The 20,927-nt window shown below is 46.0% G+C and overlaps 1 protein-coding gene across 1 annotated transcript in view; it reads right to left on the reverse strand.

The window, feature by feature from the left end:
• anapc1 (anaphase promoting complex subunit 1) overlaps positions 1 to 20,927 on the reverse strand; it is a 107,067-nt gene that overhangs the window by 51,681 nt on the left and 34,459 nt on the right. Inside the window, 11 exon segments of the mRNA XM_055636195.1 lie at positions 1,007 to 1,080; positions 1,197 to 1,233; positions 3,334 to 3,412; positions 6,603 to 6,751; positions 7,362 to 7,453; positions 9,795 to 10,060; positions 13,024 to 13,098; positions 15,440 to 15,627; positions 16,486 to 16,546; positions 18,732 to 18,872; positions 20,397 to 20,534. Of these exon segments, the coding sequence (XP_055492170.1) occupies positions 1,007 to 1,080; positions 1,197 to 1,233; positions 3,334 to 3,412; positions 6,603 to 6,751; positions 7,362 to 7,453; positions 9,795 to 10,060; positions 13,024 to 13,098; positions 15,440 to 15,627; positions 16,486 to 16,546; positions 18,732 to 18,872; positions 20,397 to 20,534 (1,300 nt within the window).

A 20,927-nucleotide genomic window follows, 5' to 3' on the forward strand; every position in this document is an offset into this window, starting at 1 on the left:
GCGCGGAAACAGGCCCTTTGGCCGGCCTAGTCCGCACCAACCAGCAATGAACGCACGCATTAGCACTATCCCACCCACGAGGGCCAATTTACAATTTTACCAAAGCCAATTAGCCTACAAACCTGTACGTACGTCTTTGGCGTTTGGGAGGAAACCGGAACCGGAGAAATCCCATGCAGGTGACTTGGAGAACGTGCAAATTGCTTACATGGCGCTCCCGTAGTCAGGATCGAACCCAGAACCCACTGTGCCGCACTGTTAACCTGGACAGATTAGCAGCACCCCCAGTTTGACCTCTGAAAATGGATGATCTCAGCTTGTTGGGGGGGGGGAGGAAGTAAACAAGTATGGGTCTGGCAGTACGTAAATGTGTATATCTGCAGTAACCTGTTTACATGTGACTTCACAGCCAATTTGGGAATGTGAATCTATTTTCGATAGGAGTCAATGTCTTCACGAGAGGATAAGAAGGATGGTTCAAAACAACAATTCAGGGAATGGTTAATCTTTAGACTGAACTTTAGGCTTTAAAGATACAGCGCGGAAACAGGCCCCTCAGCCCACCGAGTCCGCGCCGACCTGTGATCACCCCATACACTAGCACTATCCTACACACTAGGGAAAATTTACACTTCATAGAAGCCAATTAACCTACAAACCTGTACATCTTTGGAATGTGGGAGGAAACCGGAGCGCCCTGAGAAAACCCACACGGTTACAGGGAGAACGTACAAACTCTGCATCGATAGCACCCTTTGGCAAGATTGAACTTGGGTCTCTGGTGCTGTAAGGCAGCAACTCTACTGCTGCGCCACTGTTCCGCCCACATTTGCGTACGCTTGATTTGTAATCATAATATTCTTTCCGCTCACTGGTCAGCACGCAACAAAAAAACAACAAGCTAAACTGGCAGAGGAGGAATCAATGGCCTCTGTCCAATAGCATGCTGGTGAGCGTTACAGATTGAACACATGGTGATTGTGAAACATTAGATCTGGAAACTCACCAAGGTTTGTCAGTGAAACCACCAATTTTGCAGCCAAGCTGGTGGCGGATATAGTGCATGGATTCATGCTGCGCCTGAGAGGGAGAGAGAATGAAGGAAACATAAACAAACGCAAGTGCAATGTAACAGGCAGCAGCAGCAGCAGCAGCAGCAGCAGCAGCACAAGCAGGATCAAACAGACGTCCATTACCTTTTGCTGTCTTCTTCTACTTGCTGCTTCCTGTGCCCTGTGAAGTAATTGACAACAAACTGCAGTTTAGTTTAGTTTACAGATTAGTTTATTACTCTGGCCAGTCTTTCCGGCAGACATCCTGGTGCACTGGACGAGGTGGGAAATTCTGCCATTTTCTTCATCTAGATTTAGGTTAGCACAGCTGTCATTGGACTTATCATTCCAGGAAGATGTTTAGTTTAGAGATACAGCATGGAAACAATCAGCACCGACCAGCGATCCCCACGCATTAACACTATAACTTACTAGGGATAGTTTACACTTATACCAAGTGTACAAACCCAAGCCAATTAAGCGACAAACCTGTACGTCTTTGGAGTGTGGGAGGAAACTGAACATCTCGGAAAAACCCACGCGGTCACGGGGAGAATCTATAAACTCCGTTCAGACAGCACCCCTAGTCGGGATCGAACCCGCGTCTCTGGCAGCAACTATATCGCTGTGCCACCATGCCGCCAAGATCATTTGCTTCATTTAGAAATACAGAGTAGAAACAGTGTCTTCGCCCCACAGAGTCAATGCCAACCAACGATCCCCCAAACACTAGTCAGGAGGGTTGATGGAAGCAGATAGGATAATTGCAAAGGCACATAGATATGCAAGGAATGGATTTGCCATTTACTATCCCCCATTTTTTCCCTTTTGGTTTAGGTTTACTGTTGTCACATGTACAGAAGTACAGTGAACAGCAGGCCATCTAAACAGATCAGATACATCATAAGTTCAAGTTCAAGTGAGTTTATTGTCATGTGTCCCTGTATAGAACAATGAAATTCTTGCTTTGCTTCAGCACACAGAACATAGTAGGCATTTACTACAAAACAGATAAGTGTGTCCATATACCATAATATAAATATATACACACATGAATAAATAAACTGATGAAGTGCAAATAACAGATAATGGGTTATTAATAATCAGAGTTTTGTCCGAGCCAGGTTTAATAGCCTGATGGCTGTGGGGAAGTAGCTATTCCTGAACCTGGTTGTTGCAGTCTTCAGGCTCCTGTACCTTCTACCTGAAGGTAGCAGGGAGATGAGTGTGTGGCCAGGATGGTGTGGGTCTTTGATGATACTGCCAGCCTTTTTGAGGCAGCGACTGCGATAAATCCCCTCGATGGAAGGAAGGTCAGAGCCGATGATGGACTGGGCAGTGTTTACTACTTTTTGTAGTCTTTTCCTCTCCAGGGCGCTCAAATTGCCGAACCAAGCCACGATGCAACCGGTCAGCATGCTCTCTACTGTGCACCTGTAGAAGTTAGAGAGAGTCTTCCTTGACAATCCGACTCTCCGTAATCTTCTCAGGAAGTAGAGGCGCTGATGAGCTTTCTTGATAATTGCATTAGTGTTCTCGGACCAGGAAAGATCTTCAGAGATGTGCACGCCCAGGAATTTGAAGCTCTTGACCCTTTCAACCATCGACCCGTTGATATAAATGGGGCTGTGGGTCCCCCTCCTACTCCTTCCAAAGTCCACAATCAGTTCCTTGGTTTTGCTGGTGTTGAGGGCCAGGTTATTGCGCTGGCACCATATGGACAGTTGCTCCATCTCTCCTCTATACTCTGACTCATCCCCATCAGTGATACGTCCCACAACAGTGGTGTCGTCAGCGAACTTGATGATGGAGTTCGCACTGTGGTTTGCTACGCAGTCATGAGTATAGAGTGCGTACAGCAGGGGGCTGAGCACGCAGCCTTGAGGTGCTCCTGTGCTGATTGTTATCGAGGCTGACACATTTCCACCAATACGAACAGATGTAATTGTTCGTATTAAATAAAATCAAGACAAATTCAAGTACAATAGACAGACAAAAACAGAAAGAAGAGGCAGCCTCGAACTCCAATGTATTTCAAGGTAGCTGTCTCTGGATAAATGGAATAGGTGACATTTCAAGTTTGAACTCTTCATCAGACTGGTCTACCTTGAGGAGCTGTCACAGTGGAGGAGACAAAATGCGTAGGAAGGAACTGCAGATGTTGGTTCATACGTTAGGTTACAAACCAGCATCTGCAGTTCCTTCCTACACATTTAGTCTGCCTGTTGTACATGTCACAAAATGTGAAAGAAAACAGAACTGTTATCAGATAATCAATTACCTGCTGCGATTCTCAATAAATACAAGGATGGCTCATGGGAGAGTGCATTTTCATCACCAAGTGTGTACAATGCAAAACTCTGCAACACAGAAACAATGCATAATTTAGCATCAGAGATATATCATATGATACAAAATGCTGGAGTAACTCAGCGGGACAGGACTCAACAGAATGGTCTGCTCAGCAGAGGCCTCACTTTTGTTCCCCTCCGTCCCCACCTCAACGTGTTCCGGGTCCGCCACGTCGTAGAGGTCTTCTTCCGTCGCCTCCGCGCCTTTTTCTATGGGAAGGAGTCCTCACCTCCCAGTGATGACCCTCTTCTCCCGTCTCCACCGGACCCCGCTCCTCTTGGACACTCCCGGATGGCCATCTACCTTCCTTAGACATTTTCATTTCCAGCTGCCGGCGGGACGTCAACCGCCTCAACTTTTCCACTCCCCTTACTTACTCTAACCTCCCCCCCCCCCCCAACGTACAGCCCTCTGCTCACTCTGCAGCAACCCCGACTTGATAACCAAACCTGCCGACAAGGGTGGTGCCGTGGTAGTCTGGCGTGCTGACTTCTACCGGGCTGAGGCTAGGCAAAAATAATTGTGCCTCCTATATCATATCTTCTATATTACTAAAAGTCTGATCTTGACCGCTTTTGGCCCACTGTGCTGCGATTTCTGAGAGAACGCCTCCACCTACGGCCGTCATTTTTGGCCACCTCGCTGAGAGCCCACGTCTGCCTTCCTGGACCGGAGGATTTTTCCCATCGATGAAAAACCAGAGAGATATTAATGCTTTTTTTTTTTAAATCACCATTCTCTCTGCTGCCCCTGCTGGAGGGAGGGGGAGAGACTATAAAACCAGGAAGTGGTGTGCCTCACTCAGTCTCTGCAAGATGGAGGTCACGTCTCTCTGAGCTCTGAATAACACTGAACACATGTCTACTCAACTGTGAGTGACCTTAATGTGGTTTGAAAATAAAAATATGGTTGGTTTGAAGTAAAAAGGCACTGCCTGCAAATGGTTGTTTGGGGGGTTTGGGTTGAAGTAAAAAGTTGAAGTCTCCTCTCCTCTCTCTTCCCACCTCTCCCCCCCTCTCTCCCCCTCTCTCCCCCTCTCTCCCCCTCCTCATTCACCACATGCAGTCATGGTTACATTGTCAGTTGACCCTTTCCCCAATTCAACACCCCCGAACTGAGTTCTCTTTCCATGTGGGTTTTCTCCGGCTGCTCCAGTTTCCTCCCACACTCCAAAAGACGTACAGGTTTGTAGGTTAATTGGATTTGGTAAAAATGGTAAATTGGCCCCAATGTGTAGGAGGATAGTGCTTGTGTACGGGGGGTGATCGATGGTCAGTGTGGACTCGATGGACCGAAGGGCCTGTTTCCGCACTGCGTCTCCAAACTTAGCCGTGGAACATTTCTCACGTGGATGGGAAAGGTTTCCGAGGGATATGGGTTAAACGCGGGCAATGGGGACGAGCCCAGATGGGGCATGTTAGTGGGCATAGGCAAGTTGGGCCTCTACCGGTACTTTTGGCAGATCCCTCCAGAGACCCATCACGCTCTGAGTTAAAAACTTACCCTTCAGGCTTTCTTTCAATTTCTCCCCTCGCAACATAACCCTGGGTCTTCTAATTTTGTACTCCCCACCATTGAAGAAAGACGACGCTATCAACTAAGATGTCTGCAGCAGGCCATTGAACCAATGTGATTCAACCACCATCTGAGTCTTGTGGATGTTTATTAGTTCTAGGAGCAGAATTGAGCCATTTGGCCCATCAAGTCTACTCCGCCATTCAATCATGGCTGATCTATCTTTCCCTCTCAACCCCATTCTCCTGCCTTCCCCCCATAACCACCTACACCCGTACTAATCAAGAATCTATCTATCTCCACTGTAAAATAATCCACGGACTTGGCCTCCACAGCCTTCTGTGGCAATGAATTCCACAGATTCACCACCCTCTGACTAAAGAAATTCCTCCTCATCTCCTTTCTAAATGTATGTTATTTTATTCTGAGGCTGTGCCCTCTGGTCCTAGACTCTCCCACTAGTTGAAACATCCTCTCCACATCCAGTCTATCCAGGCGTTTCAATAATTGGTACGTTTCAATGAGGGTCCACTCATCCTACTAAATGCCATGCCGCTCATGATTTTATAATCCTCTACAAGGTCACCCCTCAGCCTTCTTCGTTCCAGTGAGAATAAGCCGAGTCCATCCAATCTCTTTATAACTGCAACGCTTCATTCCAGGCAACGTCCAGGAGAATTTCTTCTGCACCCTTTCCACAGCAACCATATTCTTCGTGTAATGTGGCAGGCAAAGCCGCTCAGATACACCAAGTGCAGCCTGAACCATGTTTTATCCAGCTGCAACATGACAGTCTTAAGGGCTTGTCCCTCGAGCATGCGACTCCATGCGGCAAGAGCGACCTAACGTGGTCGTTTGAGCCGTACGGCCTCGCGGGGCCGGTCCCACTTTGATCGCCGGAGTCGTATGGAGTTGTGCGGCACTGGTCCCGCCATCGCGTGTAGCTCCGAAAAACTGACCATGTTCAAAAATTCCGCGCGGCAACGGCCTGCCAGCCCGCAGCCGCCTCGACGCCGTATGCACTGCCTCGAGGTGCGTGTGCAGCGTCGCAACGCCGTATGTCACGCGCGGACTTCTCTCGAACTTCACGTCACTCACTCGACCTCCGCGCGGCCCCCGCTTCCGGTTTGGTCGCGCTTGCCGCATGCAGGTCGCATGCTCGTGGGACAGGCCCCTTATTTTCCAAAGCAAGCATAGTGGCTCCCACAGCTGTCACAACTACTCCAAGTCCCATTGAATGCCAATGAGACGTTTGCCTCGAGTAGTTTAGTTTAATTTAGTGATACAGCACAGAAACAGGCCCTTCGGTCCACCGAGTCAGCATTGATCAACAATCCCCGTACACCAGCACTTTCCTACACACTAGGGAGGATTTACAATTTTTAATCAAAGCCAATTAACCTATAAACCTGCACGTCTTTGAAGTGTGATAGGAAACCGGGGCACCCAAAGAAATCCCACGCGGTCACAGGGAGAACGTACAAACTCTGTACAGACAGCACCTGTAGTCAGGATAGTTACCAGGTTTCTGGCGCTGTGAGGCAGCAACTCTACCACTGCGCTACCGTGCCTCTCCTCGACCATCTGCCTCCTAACACCCGAACAATTTTCAAAACAAAACAGATCCTGTTTTCCATTTGAAAACACAGAGCAACCTAGGAGTGGGCTAAGAAGGCGTCTTACCTGTACTACTAACTTTGTTCTTTCACAGATGCCAGGCAGGTATGGAAAAGGAGACATAACGTCACCATTCAGACAAGAACAGAGCCAGTGATAGATGCTCGGAGGTTCCACTGTGAGGAAAGGCGGCTGGTTCATGAGTCTCAATTGTGCTACATTAAAGAAAGAAAAGCTTTAACTTTCATCAGCTTTGTAGTAAGGTTAAGATCCATACATTTTCAGCTTCTTCAGAGATGCGTCACGGAAGCAGGCCCTTCGGACTGCCGAAGGGAAAGAGAGTATAGAAACAGTTAAGAAAGGCACCAGAATTAACGGGACAGAAAGCTCACGAAGGGATAGAAGAGTATGGCCAAGTGATATAGGAATCAGTGTGATATGTGAGGTAAGCAATGGATTAAAAGTGTTATATATGAATGCACGAAATATAAGAAGTAAAGTGGATGAGCTTGAGGCTCAGTTAGAGATTGGTAGATATATGACATTGTGGGGATTACAGAGACATGGCTGCAGGAGGATCGAGACTGGGAACTGAATATTCAGGGTTATACTTCCAAAAGAAAGGACAAGCAGGTGGGCAGAGGAGGTGGGGTAGCTCTGCTGTTGAGGGATGTGGATCGGCAGACCCTATGTCACCCCTCGTGACAGGGGTGAGAAATAGTATTGGGTTAGACTGATGGGACTGAAGATTTCACCTGTACTCCGTAATGGCCCATTGTATAAAGGCTTTGCATGATCAAGTGCTGAATGCGCAATCGCTCTTACCTTGATCAATTTTACAGCTTTGCTTCAGGTTTTTCACCAATAAAGGGTAGTCTCGCCAATAGGAATCCATGTACGCATCCAGTTTCAAATCCCTGGTGGAGAAAATAAGCCAATGTTTAAATATCCTTTCAATGGCATTTAAAGAGTACAGTACCCCTCCTGTAAAGAGGACAGTGCTACTTTAATTTAAGGTGAAGGGGGGGGAAGATTTAATAGGAACCCAAGAAGTGATTTTTTTTATTTACAGAAAAGGGTGGTGGGTATATGGAACGAGCTGCTGGAGGAGGTAGGTAGTTCAGGCAGATACTATCATAATGTTCAAACAAATTTCTTTAATCAGAGGGTGGTGCATCTAATGGAATTCATTGCTACAGAAGGCTGCAGAGGCCAGGTCAATTGATGTTTTTACAGAAGAGATAGATTCTTGATTAGTACGGGTGTCAGGGGTTATGGGGAGACTGCAGGAGAATGGGATTAGGTGGGAGAGGTAGGCTAGCCATGGTTGAATGGCAGAGTAGACTAGATGGGCTGAATGGCCCAATTCTGCTATCACATATGACTTTATGATGTTCACAATGATAGTGTAAGGTGTGTTGGGATGAGTATTTTGCCATTTTGGAGAAATTCGTTCATTTTTTCTGCTGTTCTGCGGGGGTAGTTAAAAATTGACCTGATTTTAGGCAAACCTGATCTCAGCTTAAAACTATTTATGACAGAAATAAAAAAAATTTTGACAGTAAGGCTTGCATGTTATAATTGTACTGATTACTAATTTTATTGTATTTATGAATTATGACCGACCATACTGAGGATCTAACGAGTGGGATCCTGAAACAAAGGAAAATGAAGCTTGTGGGAGGTGCAACGAGATGCCAATGGTTGGCAGACAGAAGGTTACACAGATAACTGGTATAGAAACAGAACACCAGGGAGTTCATTTGAAACAACTGAGAGTGTACAGTAACAGGTCACAGATTCTAACCAGTGATTCAATATTCGATAAAAGGTATTAAGAAGATTTCCAAACAAAGAGCATTGATTCTACCTGACCAGCTGAGTTATTCCAGCTTTTTGTGTCTATCTTCGGTTCAAACCAGCATCTGCTGTTCCTTCCGACAAAGAACATTGATTACTGCAATTGGAGCCTTAGGATATTTCCAGTGAGTAAACAATGCGGTATCAAATTGGCCTTCTACAATTTTAAATATTTTGTGCCACTCATTATATATATTCCAACGGACAAACCTACCCTGTTCAGGACTAAAGCTAAGTTTTAGTGCAGCTACTGTTCAGTGGGTAGCCAGATTTGGTGCGTGTGTGTGTGTATATATCAATGTACAAAGCTCATACAGGAATGTATTTAGGTACGGCGATACTCTACAGGACTGCTTATAAGAAAATAATTTCACTGTGTATTGGGCATATATGACATTAAAAGCATTGGAATTATGCACAATTGATGTTTCCCCTGACAGGGATATCTAGAACAAAGGTACCATGGTGGCGCAGCGATAGAGCTGCCTCACAGCGCCAGAGACCCGAGTTTGATCCTGACTAAGGGTGGTGTCTGTATAGAGTTTGTATGTTCTCCGTGTGATCGTGTGGGTTTCCTCACACATCTCAAAAAAGTGTTTTATTCTGATGCTGTGCCCATTGGTCCTAGACTCTCCCACTAGAGGAAACATTCACTACACACCCCCTATTCAGGCCTTTCACTATTCGGTAAATTTCAATGAGGGCCCCCCTCCCCCTCCATCCTTCTCAACTCGAGCAAGTACAGGACCAGTGCCGTCAGTTCCGAATGATTAGTTTTCTGCACACAACCACAGTTTACATTTTCTCCACCACTAGGGTGACACAGTGGTGCCTTGCAGCGCCAGAGACCCGGGTTCGATCCTGACCACGGTGATGTCTGTACTGAGTTTAAGAAAGAACTGCAGATACAGGGAAAATCAAAGGTAGACAAAAATGCTGGAGAAACTCAGCGGGTTAGGCAGCATCTATGGAGCGAAGGAATAGATGACGTTTCGGGTTGAGACCCTTCTTCAGACATGTGGGGGTGGGGGGGGCGAAGTAGAAAGGGAGAGGCGGAGACATTAGGCTGTGGGAGAGCTGGGAAGGAGAGGGGAAGGAGGGAGAAAGCAAGGACTACCTGAAATTGGAGTTTCAATGTTCATATTGCTGGGGCGTACCGAGTCTGTACGTTCGCCCCGTGACCGCATGGGGTTTTTACCAGGTGCTCCCATTTCTTCCCACATTCCAAAGAAATGCAGGTTTGTAGGTTAATTGGCCTTTGTAAAAATTGTAAATTGTCCCTAGTGTGTAGGATAGGATAGTGCTAGTGTACTGGGTGATCGCTGGTCAGCCTGTATCTCTAAAGTCTAAAGTGAAAGTCGCTGAATATGTGCCTTTTTCGAAGGGGTACTTTGTTACCTGGCCAGCTGGTGTAGGAGCACAACAAGTGCACGTGCTCCTTCCCGCATCAGGTTGTCCAGCTTCAGCTCCTCGTAGATCAAGTGCAGCACAAACAAAATGGCAGGGATGTGTCCGAAAAGGAGAGTCGATGAGTCCAGACCGAGGTTGGGGAAAGCCTCTTCCTTGGGACGCAACACCTTCAGGGGATCTAAATGCAGAGCTCCGGCCAGAAGGTGGGACTCAAAATTACGATGATAGTCACACGTCAGGAGGTACTCCCAATCCTGAAAGTAAGATGAAGTAGTGTAAATCAGAGGGAACTGCAAATTCATTACCCAAAGAGTTACAAATGATAAAACAATTCAGCTAAAGCCCCATGTACTTACAAATGATTATTTGGCTTCAAACCATCAGGCAAGAAGTGTGAAAACACATGCTGCCAGATTTAGCGAACAGTTTCTTCCCAGCTGTTATCAGGCAACTGAACCATCCTATTACCAACCTGAGAGCGGTCCTGACCTCTCATCAATCTCATGGAAGACACTTGGACTATCTTTAATCGGACTTTATCTTGCACTAACGTTATACCCTTTATCCTGTATCTGTACACTGTGGACGGCTTGATTGTAATCATGTCTAGTCCTTTCACTGACTGGATAGCATGCAACAAAAAAGCTTTTCACTGAACCTCGGTACACCTGACAATAATCTAAATTAAACTATATAAACTTTAGTTTATAATAAGTTAAATAAACTAAATTAAATTAAACAAATGACAAAACAATTCTGCTTAGGCACTGCACTTACAGATGATAACTTGGATCAAGTAATCAAATGAGTAGATCTTATACATAATGTCATAGAATGATAGAGCATGAGACCAGGCCCTTCAGCTCACTGAGTTCATGCCGACCATCAAGCATCCATTTAGTACAGGTGCACAACCTTTTATCCGAAAGCCTTGGGACCAGACACTTGTCGGATTTCGGACATTTTCAGATTTCCGAATGGAAGATTTTTAGCGTAGATTAGGTAGGTAGCGCGAGCGGCTTCAAAAGTCTGGAGCGACTGCCTCCTCCCTGGAGACCGGGGAATCATTGTAAATCATTGCATAAATGTTAGTCAGTTAGTTTGGAGGGATTTTATGTGGTGGGGGGGTAAAGGGGGAAACTTTGATTCTTAGTCCCCTACCTGGTCGGCGACTCCCAACCTCGCGGAGCTGGGGGCTCCGTCCGGCCGCGGGCGGCGCCGGTTGGAGCTCCGACCCCGGCAACTTTACCCCTGGCTGCGCGGCGCTCCAAATCCAGCGCCGCCCGTGGCCGGACGCCCGCAGTCCCAGCTCCGCGAATGTTGGGAGAAGGCGGCCACAGCGCTCCGGAGCTTACCGCACGGCGACCTGGTAAGGCATTGCCCGCTCCCCGCTGGTATCCCAGCGCTGCGACGCCGCCGACTCCCAACATTCGCAGAGCTGGGGCTGCGGGCGTCCGGCCGCGGGCGGCGGTGGATTTGGAGCGCCTCGCAGCCAGGGGTAAGTTGCCGGGGTCGGAGCTAACCGGCACCGCCCGCGGCCGGACACCCGCAGCCCCAGCGCTGCGGAGCTTACTGCACGGCGACCCGGTAAGGCATTGACCGCTCCCCGCCTCTCCGACCAGGTAGGGGACTAAGAATTAAAGTTTCCCCCTTCACCCCACCTCCCTTCACATAAAAGCCCTCCAAACTAATTGGCTAACATTTAAGCAATGATTTACAGATGTTTAAGTGTCTCCCCGGTCTCCGGGGAGGAGGCAGCCACTACAGTAGTACAGACCTAGGTTGACTGAGGGTCGATTCGGGTCAAGTTTGGCGCCAAACGCGAGCTTTGGTGCGCAGACGACATCCTGGAAAAAATGGCCGGTTTTCGGAGTTTTTCGGTTTCCGGAACTCCGGATAAAAGGTTGTGCACCTGTAATTCTGAACTCACCCCATTTAAAACAAAAATCCTGTGTATGTTCACATCAGCACTCCCCAGACTCCGCCACTCATCTGCACACTAGCAGTAATTCATAGTCGCCAAGCAACTTACCAGAACTCGGAAACTTAATTATTTTCACTCCCTACTGCATGACAGTGACTTTTGAACACTGTGTTAAATGGACTGTATCAGGGACAGAATATTCACTGACATGTTTCAATCTCTGATTCTCCAAAGCAGTTTCAATGCACCTCAGATGATTAGTTCTCTGCTCACAACCACAGGTTACATTCTCTCCCAGCACTAGGGTGGCGCAGTGGAAGAGTTGCTGCCTTACAGCGGCAGAGACCCTTCTATATCTCCCCGTCTCCCTCTCCCGACGCTCAGTCTGAAGAAGGGTCTCGACCCAAAACGCCACCCATTCCTTCTCTCCAGAGATGCTGCCTGTCCCGCTGTGTTACTCCAGCATTTTGTGTCTATCTTCTGTGTTTTAAAAACCTTCATACAGAGTCTTAAAATACAAGGCATCGGATATGATCCAAATATGGGCAAATGGGTCGGCAAAGGGATAGTGCGGACCTATTGGACTAAGGGGTCATTTGTGCTCTGTAAAACTCTGTGAATCTCTACTCCCCTTTTTACCCCTCGTCCCCGCCCCCTTCTACCCGTATCCTCCCCTACAGTTTTACATTTCACTCCTCTACTTCCTTCTTATCGGACACCCTTCTGTCCCCATTTCTTTGTCACTTATTCCAGCCATTTGCCAATCATCCCATCTCTCGCTTTACCAGCATTCTCTCTCCCCTAATTCATCAGTGTCTGAAGAATGGTCCTGAAACTTAGTCTGTCCGTTTCCCACCACAGATGCTGCCTGATCCGCTCAGTTCTTCCAGCAATTTGTTTATTCCTCAAGATTCCAGCATCTGCAGTCTCTAAAGGGGAGAGTGATAGATAGGCTCGTGACTAATAGAGGGTGGTGAATCTGTGGAATTCATTACCACATACGACAGTGGGTATTTTTAAAGCGGAGATTGATGGGTTGTTATGGTTTGATTAGGTCATGGGGAGAAGCCAGGAAAATGGGGTTGAGAGGGAAATATAGATCTGTCATCATTGAATGGCGGAGTAGACTCGATGGGCCGAGTGGCCTAATTCTGCTCATGCCTTACGGACTCCAAGATATTGGACTGATCGGGTGCAACCAATACAATGCAATGAAACTCCCTCACCCAGCAGAAAAAACAATAGCTTCCAGATTAATTCCTGTTAAAATGTTTTGCAGAATAATTTCCTTACCTCATCCGAGCCAACTTCTGAAGGCCTGGCTTTTTTGGCAGCAATTACAGGCGACAGTGAGCCTTCTAAATCAAGCTGTGAATATACAGGCACGTTAACTCTCACACTTTAATTCAATTGCAATTACTTTAGATTTAAATGGTGGCAGTCACTGTATTAATAAAGTTCGCAGCACTTCGAAATATTTCAATTACTTGCTTTATTGACAGATACAGCATAGAAACAGGCCCTTCGGCCCAACAAGTCCACACCAGCCATCGATCACCCGTTCACACTAGTTCCATGTTATCCCACTTTCTCATTCACTCCCAACACGCTAGGGGAAGTTTACAGAGGGCCAATTAACCTGCAACTCTGCATGTCTTTGGGAAGTCGGAGGAAATCGGAGCACCCGGAGGAAACTCAAACACAAACACAGGGCAAATGTGCGAACTCCACATTGATAGCACCCAATGTCAGGATCGGACCCGACATACAGAGTCTTTTCCCGAAGTTAGGGGACTGAAGAAAAAGAGAGCATAGGTCTACGGTCAGAGGGAAATTAAATTTAATTGAATTTAAACCTGAAGGTGGAGTGATATGGAAAGCACTGCTAGATGAAGTAGGTGAGGCAGGAACAATAACAACATTGAAAGACATTTGGACAGGTACATAGATAGGAAAGGTTTAATGGAAGATAGACACAAAATGCTGGAGTAACTCAGGCAGGCAGCATCTCTGGAGAGAAGGAATGGGTGACGTTTTGGGTCGAGACCCTTCTTCAGACTGATTTCAGGGAAGAGGGAGATACATAGATAAGGAAGTGTAAGTTGTGAAAAGGACAAAGGGAATGGAGATCGAGGAAAATGTAGAAATATCATTGTTAGCTGGGAGAAGGGAACAACAAAGCAAACAGAGATAAAATGTAGTCAGACTAGTAAGACTGGTCGGAGAACTGGGGAGGGGATGGAGAGAGGGGGAAAGCAAGGGTAATTTGAAGTTAGAGAAGTCAATGTTCATACGCCTGGGGTGTAAACTACCCAAGTGAATTATGAGGACAGATGAGCGAAATAAAAGGATAATCAGCCATGTGCGGGTAAATGGGGCGAGCTTCATTGTGGTTCAATTTTCAGCATGAACGAGTTTGGCTGAAGGGCCAGTTTTCCTGCTGTGGCTGTATTTTGACAATGAGATTCCATCAGAGATGCGCATGCAACGTTATTCATTCAACATTTTCTTCTTACATTTTCAGAATAAGTTCTGTCATCATCAGAAATAAAGATCATGATTTCAAAATTTCTATTTTGCAATGTATTCAGTGCCGAGTAGGAGCAGCCCAGAAAAAACTGAATGTTCTCCTTTAATAGAACAGTGTCTGAAAATCCTTTTTAATAAACTTTCAACCATGTTTTGAGGCAAAATTAATTCTAGGAGCAGAATTAGGCCATTCGGTCCATCGGCCTTCTGTGGGAATGAGTTCCACAGATTCACCACCCACTGACTAATGACATGTTTTTACCTTCAAAAGAACTATCAGTCCAGAATCCCCAATCACGTAATGCTTCTAAACAAATCTGCTGCATCTTGGAATCCTTTTAAGCAATCTTTCTGTGACCATGACAATATCCTTGGTAGACAAAAATGCTGGAGGAACTCAGCGGGTGAGGCAGCATCTATGGAGAGAAGGAATAGGCAACGTTTCGGGTCGAGGAGTTTGAAGAAGGGTCTCGACCCGAAACGTCGCCTATTCCTTCTCCCCATAGATGCTGCCTCACCCGCTGAGTTCCTCCAGCATTTTTGTCTACCTTCGGTTTTTCCAGCATCTGCAGTTCTTTCTTAAACGTGACAATATCCTTCGTCAGTGGATATTTTTAAGGTGGAGATTGATAAGTTCTTAATTAGCAAGGGTGTCGATGGTTACGGGGAGAAGGCAGGAGAATGGGGTTGAGAGTGAAAGATCGATCAGCCATGATTGAATGGCAGAGAAGACTCGATGGGCCGAACGGCCATATTCTGCTCCTACAACTTATATGAACTTATAAACCACACATATTTAAACTCCTGCTCTTTCTCCCGGTTACATGAAATCCACCTAGGGTGCTTTTTTTTCCTTTTCTTTTTAAATTATTTATTTCGAACAGAATAAAAGAATAAAAAGCAAGTGTTAAACAGCATACAAAAAACGAAACAAAAATATTTATAAAGCGTCATAAACAATATCTATAAATAAATGAAATCATATGTGTCCGAAAAGGAGCAGGAAGAAGCCAAAGCCTATTAATTCCCACCCCTTATTCAACTGCTTGTAATTATCTTATACAAATTTAGCAGCTATATATACACCATATGTACACCAGCCACTATATGTACACCAAATTATTTACATTTGGAACAGTAATCAAATATTTACAAAGCCATACTTTGAAGGAGTACTTACATTACGTGTCCATGTAAGTCTGTCTGTGCTGTATCCCATCATGTTCATGAGGCAGGTCACAAACAGGTTCCACTCTGAATGATAGTTGGGTCCTCCGGGAGCATTGTAGGTGTTGTACCACTTAATCAAAACCTGCACCGCAACATCTTTCGGGAGGATGTATTTTATTGCTTGCAAGCATTTCTTCACTGTTGGAGATTAAACAAAAACAATGCAGTTGTTGACAATGCCCAAGTCCAAACTTAATTCATCAGACATACAAACAGAAAAGGATGAAGATAGACACAAAGAGCTGGGGTAACTCAGAGGGTCAGGCAGCATCCCAGGAGAAAAGGAATAGGTGACGTTTCAGGTCGAGACCCTCCTTCAGACTGAGAGTCAGAAGAGAGGGAAATGAGAGATATGGGCATGATGTAGAGAGATATAGAACAAATGAGTGAAAGGCATGCAAAAAAAGAAGCAATGGTCAAAGAAACCGTCCATGAGTGGCTGTGGGGAAGGTGTGGGGAGTTATACAAGCAGTATACTCACCAAGATGACGGTGAAACTAGTACAAAGATGAGTGTGAAGGAGGGATGGAGAGAGAGGGGACACAAGGGTTATTTGAAGTTAGAGAAAGACAAAGTGCTGGAGTAACTCAGCAGGCCACACAGCATCCTTGGAGAACATGGATAGGCAACGTTTCGGGTCAGGACTTTTCCTCAAACTCAAGAAGTCTGAAGAAGGGTTCTGACCCTAAACGTCACCTATCCATGTCCTCCAGAGATGCTCCTGACCCGCTGAGTTACTCCAGCACTTTTTTTATTTCAAAATCTTTCTTCAGACTGATTATGGGGGAGGGGGGGTTCCGACCCAAAATGTTGCATATCTCGGTTTTCCAGAGATGCTGCTTGACCCACTTAGTTACTCCAGCACGTTGTGTTTTTTTTATTTTGCAAACCGGCACCTGCAGTTCCTCTTGCCTCCATTTTGCAATAACAGACCATCTGAATTTTGTACTTTCCATTTGAAAACTTTGAAGAATATCATGATTGTCTTGCACTTACCCAGTTGAGAATTTGTTATCTCAGGCATTGAGATCCTAATTAAATTGCCATTACTCATTTCCTGAAGAAAAAGAAAACAAAATACTTGCCGTCATTGAGTGAAGATGCGCGGGAAAGGTTCAACTTAGAAAAACAACTTATTTCACTGCCTGTTTAAGCTCCCTGGGAAATGGCTGCCATGTTACATGTTACAGCTATTTGAGTTAATCACAATTGCCTGTGTTTGATCCACATCCTTCTAAAATGTGATTAGTTTACTTTAGTTTAATTTAGTTTTGATTAGAGATACAGCATGGAAACAGGCCCTTCAGCCCAGCGTCCAGGCCGACCAACAATCACTAGCTTATCCTACGCACTAGGGAGAATTTTACAGAAGCCAATTAACCTACAAACCTGCACGTCATTGAAATGTGGGAGGGAACCGGAGCACCCAGAGTAAGCCCACTCGCTCACAGGAAGAATGTACGAACTTCATACGCAAACTGAATAAGAGCTCTCCACAACCACACTCTGGCTCATTCCACTAAGCTAGGTTTGTATCCAATTGTGTAAGAATTGTGTCTGAAGAAAGGTCTCGACCCGAAATGTCACCCATTCCTTCTCTCCAGAGAGGCTACCTGAGTTACTCGGCATTTTATGTCTACCTTTGTATCCAATTGGCCACCTCTCCCTGGATCCCATGTCATCTAACCTTCCAGACTAGCCTACCGTGAGGCTTCTTGTTAAAGGCCTTGCTACAGTTGACAATGTCCACTGTCTACGTCAATCCTCTTCGGCATCTCTTCATAACACTCAAGCAATTGCCTCAGACGATTTCTCGCACACAAAACCATGCTGTCTACCGTTCATCATTCCTTGCCTTTCTGAATAATTTGAGATCCTGTCCCATGGAATCCCCTCTGGCAGCTTTCTTTTTTTTTTACTTTTACAGATCCAGCGTGGAAACAGGCCCTTCACCCCACCGAGTACGCACCGAACCGTGATCTTTGTCTTTGCATGTCTCTGCAATGTGGGAGGAAACCGGAGCAGCCGGAGAAATCCAACGCAGTCACGAGGAGCACGTACAAACTACAAACAGACAGCAGGCGAGAGCACGATCAAACCCAGATCTCGGATGTGGTTAGGCAGCAACTCTAACGTTGTGCCACCATGCCACCCAGTGCGGTTTATCTCACTCCCACATCTCAATATAGCGTTTCATAAAAGACAGCGTGTTTCAAAAAAGATCTTTCTCAGCTGTGAACTGCTTTGGGATGTCCACTGGCATGAAGTCTGCAAGTCTTCCTTCCAACGTCTTTTTAAAAAATAATAATTTATACCGGATATGTGACCTTTATTCAAATAATTTACTCCTTCCCAATCATTTGGGAAACAGGGGGAACCTCATTGAATCTTACCGAATAGTGAAAGGCCTGGATAGAGTGGATGTGGAGAGGATGTTTCCACTAGTGGGAGAGTCATGGACCAGAGGCCACAGCCTCAGGATAATAGGACGCACCTTCAGAAAGGAGCTTAGGAGGAATTTCTTTAGTTAGAGGTTGGTGAATCTGTTGAATTCATTTCCATAGATGGCTGTGGAGGCCAAGTCATTGGCGTTTTTAAAGTGGAGATTTACCGATTCTTGATCAGTAAGGGTATCAAGAGTTATGGAGAGATGTCAGGAGAATGGGAAAGATAGATCAGCCATGATGGAAAGGCGGAGTAGACTCTATGGGCAGAATGGCTCGATTCTGCTCCATGGCCTATGAAATTACGAGCACTGCACCAATGTAAAACAGTGCAGTTCTGAGTTGATAAGGACTAATATTCCTGCTCTTATATGAATATACTAAGCAGTGCCCAGCAGAACTCAGAAACTTTGCAGATTTGACAGGAATTCCAAATGGTATGGATTCCAAGGAGCAAGGTGGAGCGGCACAGTGGCGCAGCTGTAGAGTTACTGCCTTACAGCGCTGGAGACCCAGGTTTAATCATGACCACGGGTGCTGTTTATACGCCGTTTGTACGTTCTCCCCGTGAGCGCCTGGGTTTTCTCCGGATGCTCCGGTTTCTTTCCACAATCCAAAAACGTGAAGGTTTGTAGTTTAAATGGCTTCGGTAAAATTGTAAACTTGTCCCAAGCCTCCATAGGATGGCGTTAGTGTGCGAGAATCTCTGGTCAGCACGGACTCGGTGGGCCGAAGGTCCTGTTTCCGCGCTGTATCCCATCAAACTAAAAATTAAGCAAGTTTGCAGCAGAAACCTACCAGGGTAACTCTGTTTTGGACAGGATCCCGAAGAGAGTGAATATACGTTCCCGTCTGATGGAAGGTGCAATCATCCATGTAGTTCGAGTCGTGAATCTTAGTGGAATCATTCAGCTCTGGAACTGGAGAGGGCCACACGTTCTTGAAACAAAAAACAAAACCACCAGTTGATAAGAATTTGCATTCAAAATACCACAGACACCGGAAATTTGAAATAAAATCAGAAATATGTTGATAAATAAACCTCAGCAGGTCAAGCCGTGTTTGAGACGAGGGAAACAGAGTACACATCTCAGTTCAATAACCTCTCATCAGAATATCCGATCGCTATACTTAATGACCCCGGGGACGAGTGGGTTAACATATGATGAGCGTTTGACGGCACTGGAGTTTAACAGTGCCCGCTTGATGGTACCCGCAGGAGTTTAGAAGAGTGAGTGAGGACCTCATTGAAACTTACCGAATAGTGAAAGGTCTGGATAGTGGATTTAGACTTTACTTTAGACTTTAGAGAAACAGCGCGGAATCAGACCCTGCGGTAACACCAAGTCTGTGCCGAACCAGCGATCACCCTACACACTGACCCGCACACACTAGGGACAATTTTACAATTTACAGAGGCAAATTAACCTACAAGCCTGCACTTCTTTGGAATGTGGGAGGAGACCGGAGCACCCGGAGAAAACCCACGCGGTCACAGGGAGAACGTACAAACTCAGTACAGACAGCACCGTGGTCAGGATCAAACCCGGGTCTCTGGCACTGTAAGGCAGCAACTCTACTGCTGCACCACTGTGCCGCCCTAGTGGTGGAGAAAATGTAAGCTGTGGTTACTAAACCAGAAAACTAATCATTCGGCACGGATGGCACTGGGCCTGTCTGGTAGGAATTTGGGCCAGTGAGAGAATTAAAAAAAACAAAAAAAAAACATGTTTTGGTTTAGTTTAGTTTAGTTTAGAGATACAACATTGAAACAGGCCCTTTAGCCCACCGAGAACACGCTGACTTTCTATTACCCACTCACACTAGTTCTACATCCCATTTTCTCACTGCCTACACGTTAGGGACAATTTTATATAGGACAATTAACTAACAAACATGTATGTCTTTCAGACGGGGGAGGAAACCTACGTGGTCACAGGAAGAACGTGCAAACATCGCAAGACACCACCCGAGGTGAGGATTGAACCAGGGTCCCTGGCGCCATGCGGCAGCAGCACTACCAGCCCTACCCCATTACACTCCATTACAGTCTATTACAGAAAATGGGTTCTGTAGCAACAGCATTGATTTTAATTTAGTTTACTTACACTAGAGTTGCTGCCTCACACCAGAGACCCGGTTTTGATCCTGACTACAGGTGCCGTTTGTACAGAGTTTGTACATTCTCCCCGTGACCGCATGGGTTTTCCCCGGGTGCTCCGGTTTCCTCACACACGACGGAATTGTATGTTAATTGGCTTTGGTAAAAGATTGTTAAATGTTACCTAGTGTATTGGATAGTGCCAATGTACGAGGTGATGTCAGTGTGAACTCGGTGGGCCGAAGGGCCTGTTTCCGTGCCGTATCTGCAAACTAAACTAAACTAAACATCCTCCTGGAATAATGTCCAATGACAGTTGCGTTACTCCAAATGTAAATGAAGAAGATGGCAGAGTTCCCCACCTCGTCCAGAGCACCAGGATGTCTGCTGGAAGATCTGGCCGGAGTACTAACACTCCCCAACGGAGTGCTTGGCCGTGGCATTGGGTTGGACACTGACAACGAGGGAGCTGGAAGTCCTGCGATAAACACCTTCCCTACCTTTGAAAAGAAACAGAATTATTTTCTTAAACATGCAATATAATCGACAAGCGGGCAAATAATAGTGTCATCAATTGAAAATTCAAACTGCATGAAACATGATGGTGAGATGAAACAATCTGTGTGTAATAGGGTGAACAAGTTGCAGGAGTGTTATCACAGCTTTATAGGAGAAGCCCATGTCCTGAAATACTGGGGTTTATATAGGGACACAGTGGCGCAGCTGGTAGACCTGCTGGTTCACAGCGCCAGAGACCCCAGTTCTATTCTGACTTTGGGTGCTGTTCGTGTGGAGTTTGCACGTTCTCCCTGTGACTGCGTGGGATGCTCCAGTTTCCTCCTGCGTCCCACAGATGTGCGGGTTTTTAGGTTGATTGGACTCTGTAAAAATTG

Source organism: Leucoraja erinacea, chromosome 5 (genome assembly GCF_028641065.1).
Source record: "Leucoraja erinacea ecotype New England chromosome 5, Leri_hhj_1, whole genome shotgun sequence".
NCBI classification, from domain to species: Eukaryota; Metazoa; Chordata; class Chondrichthyes; order Rajiformes; family Rajidae; genus Leucoraja; species Leucoraja erinaceus.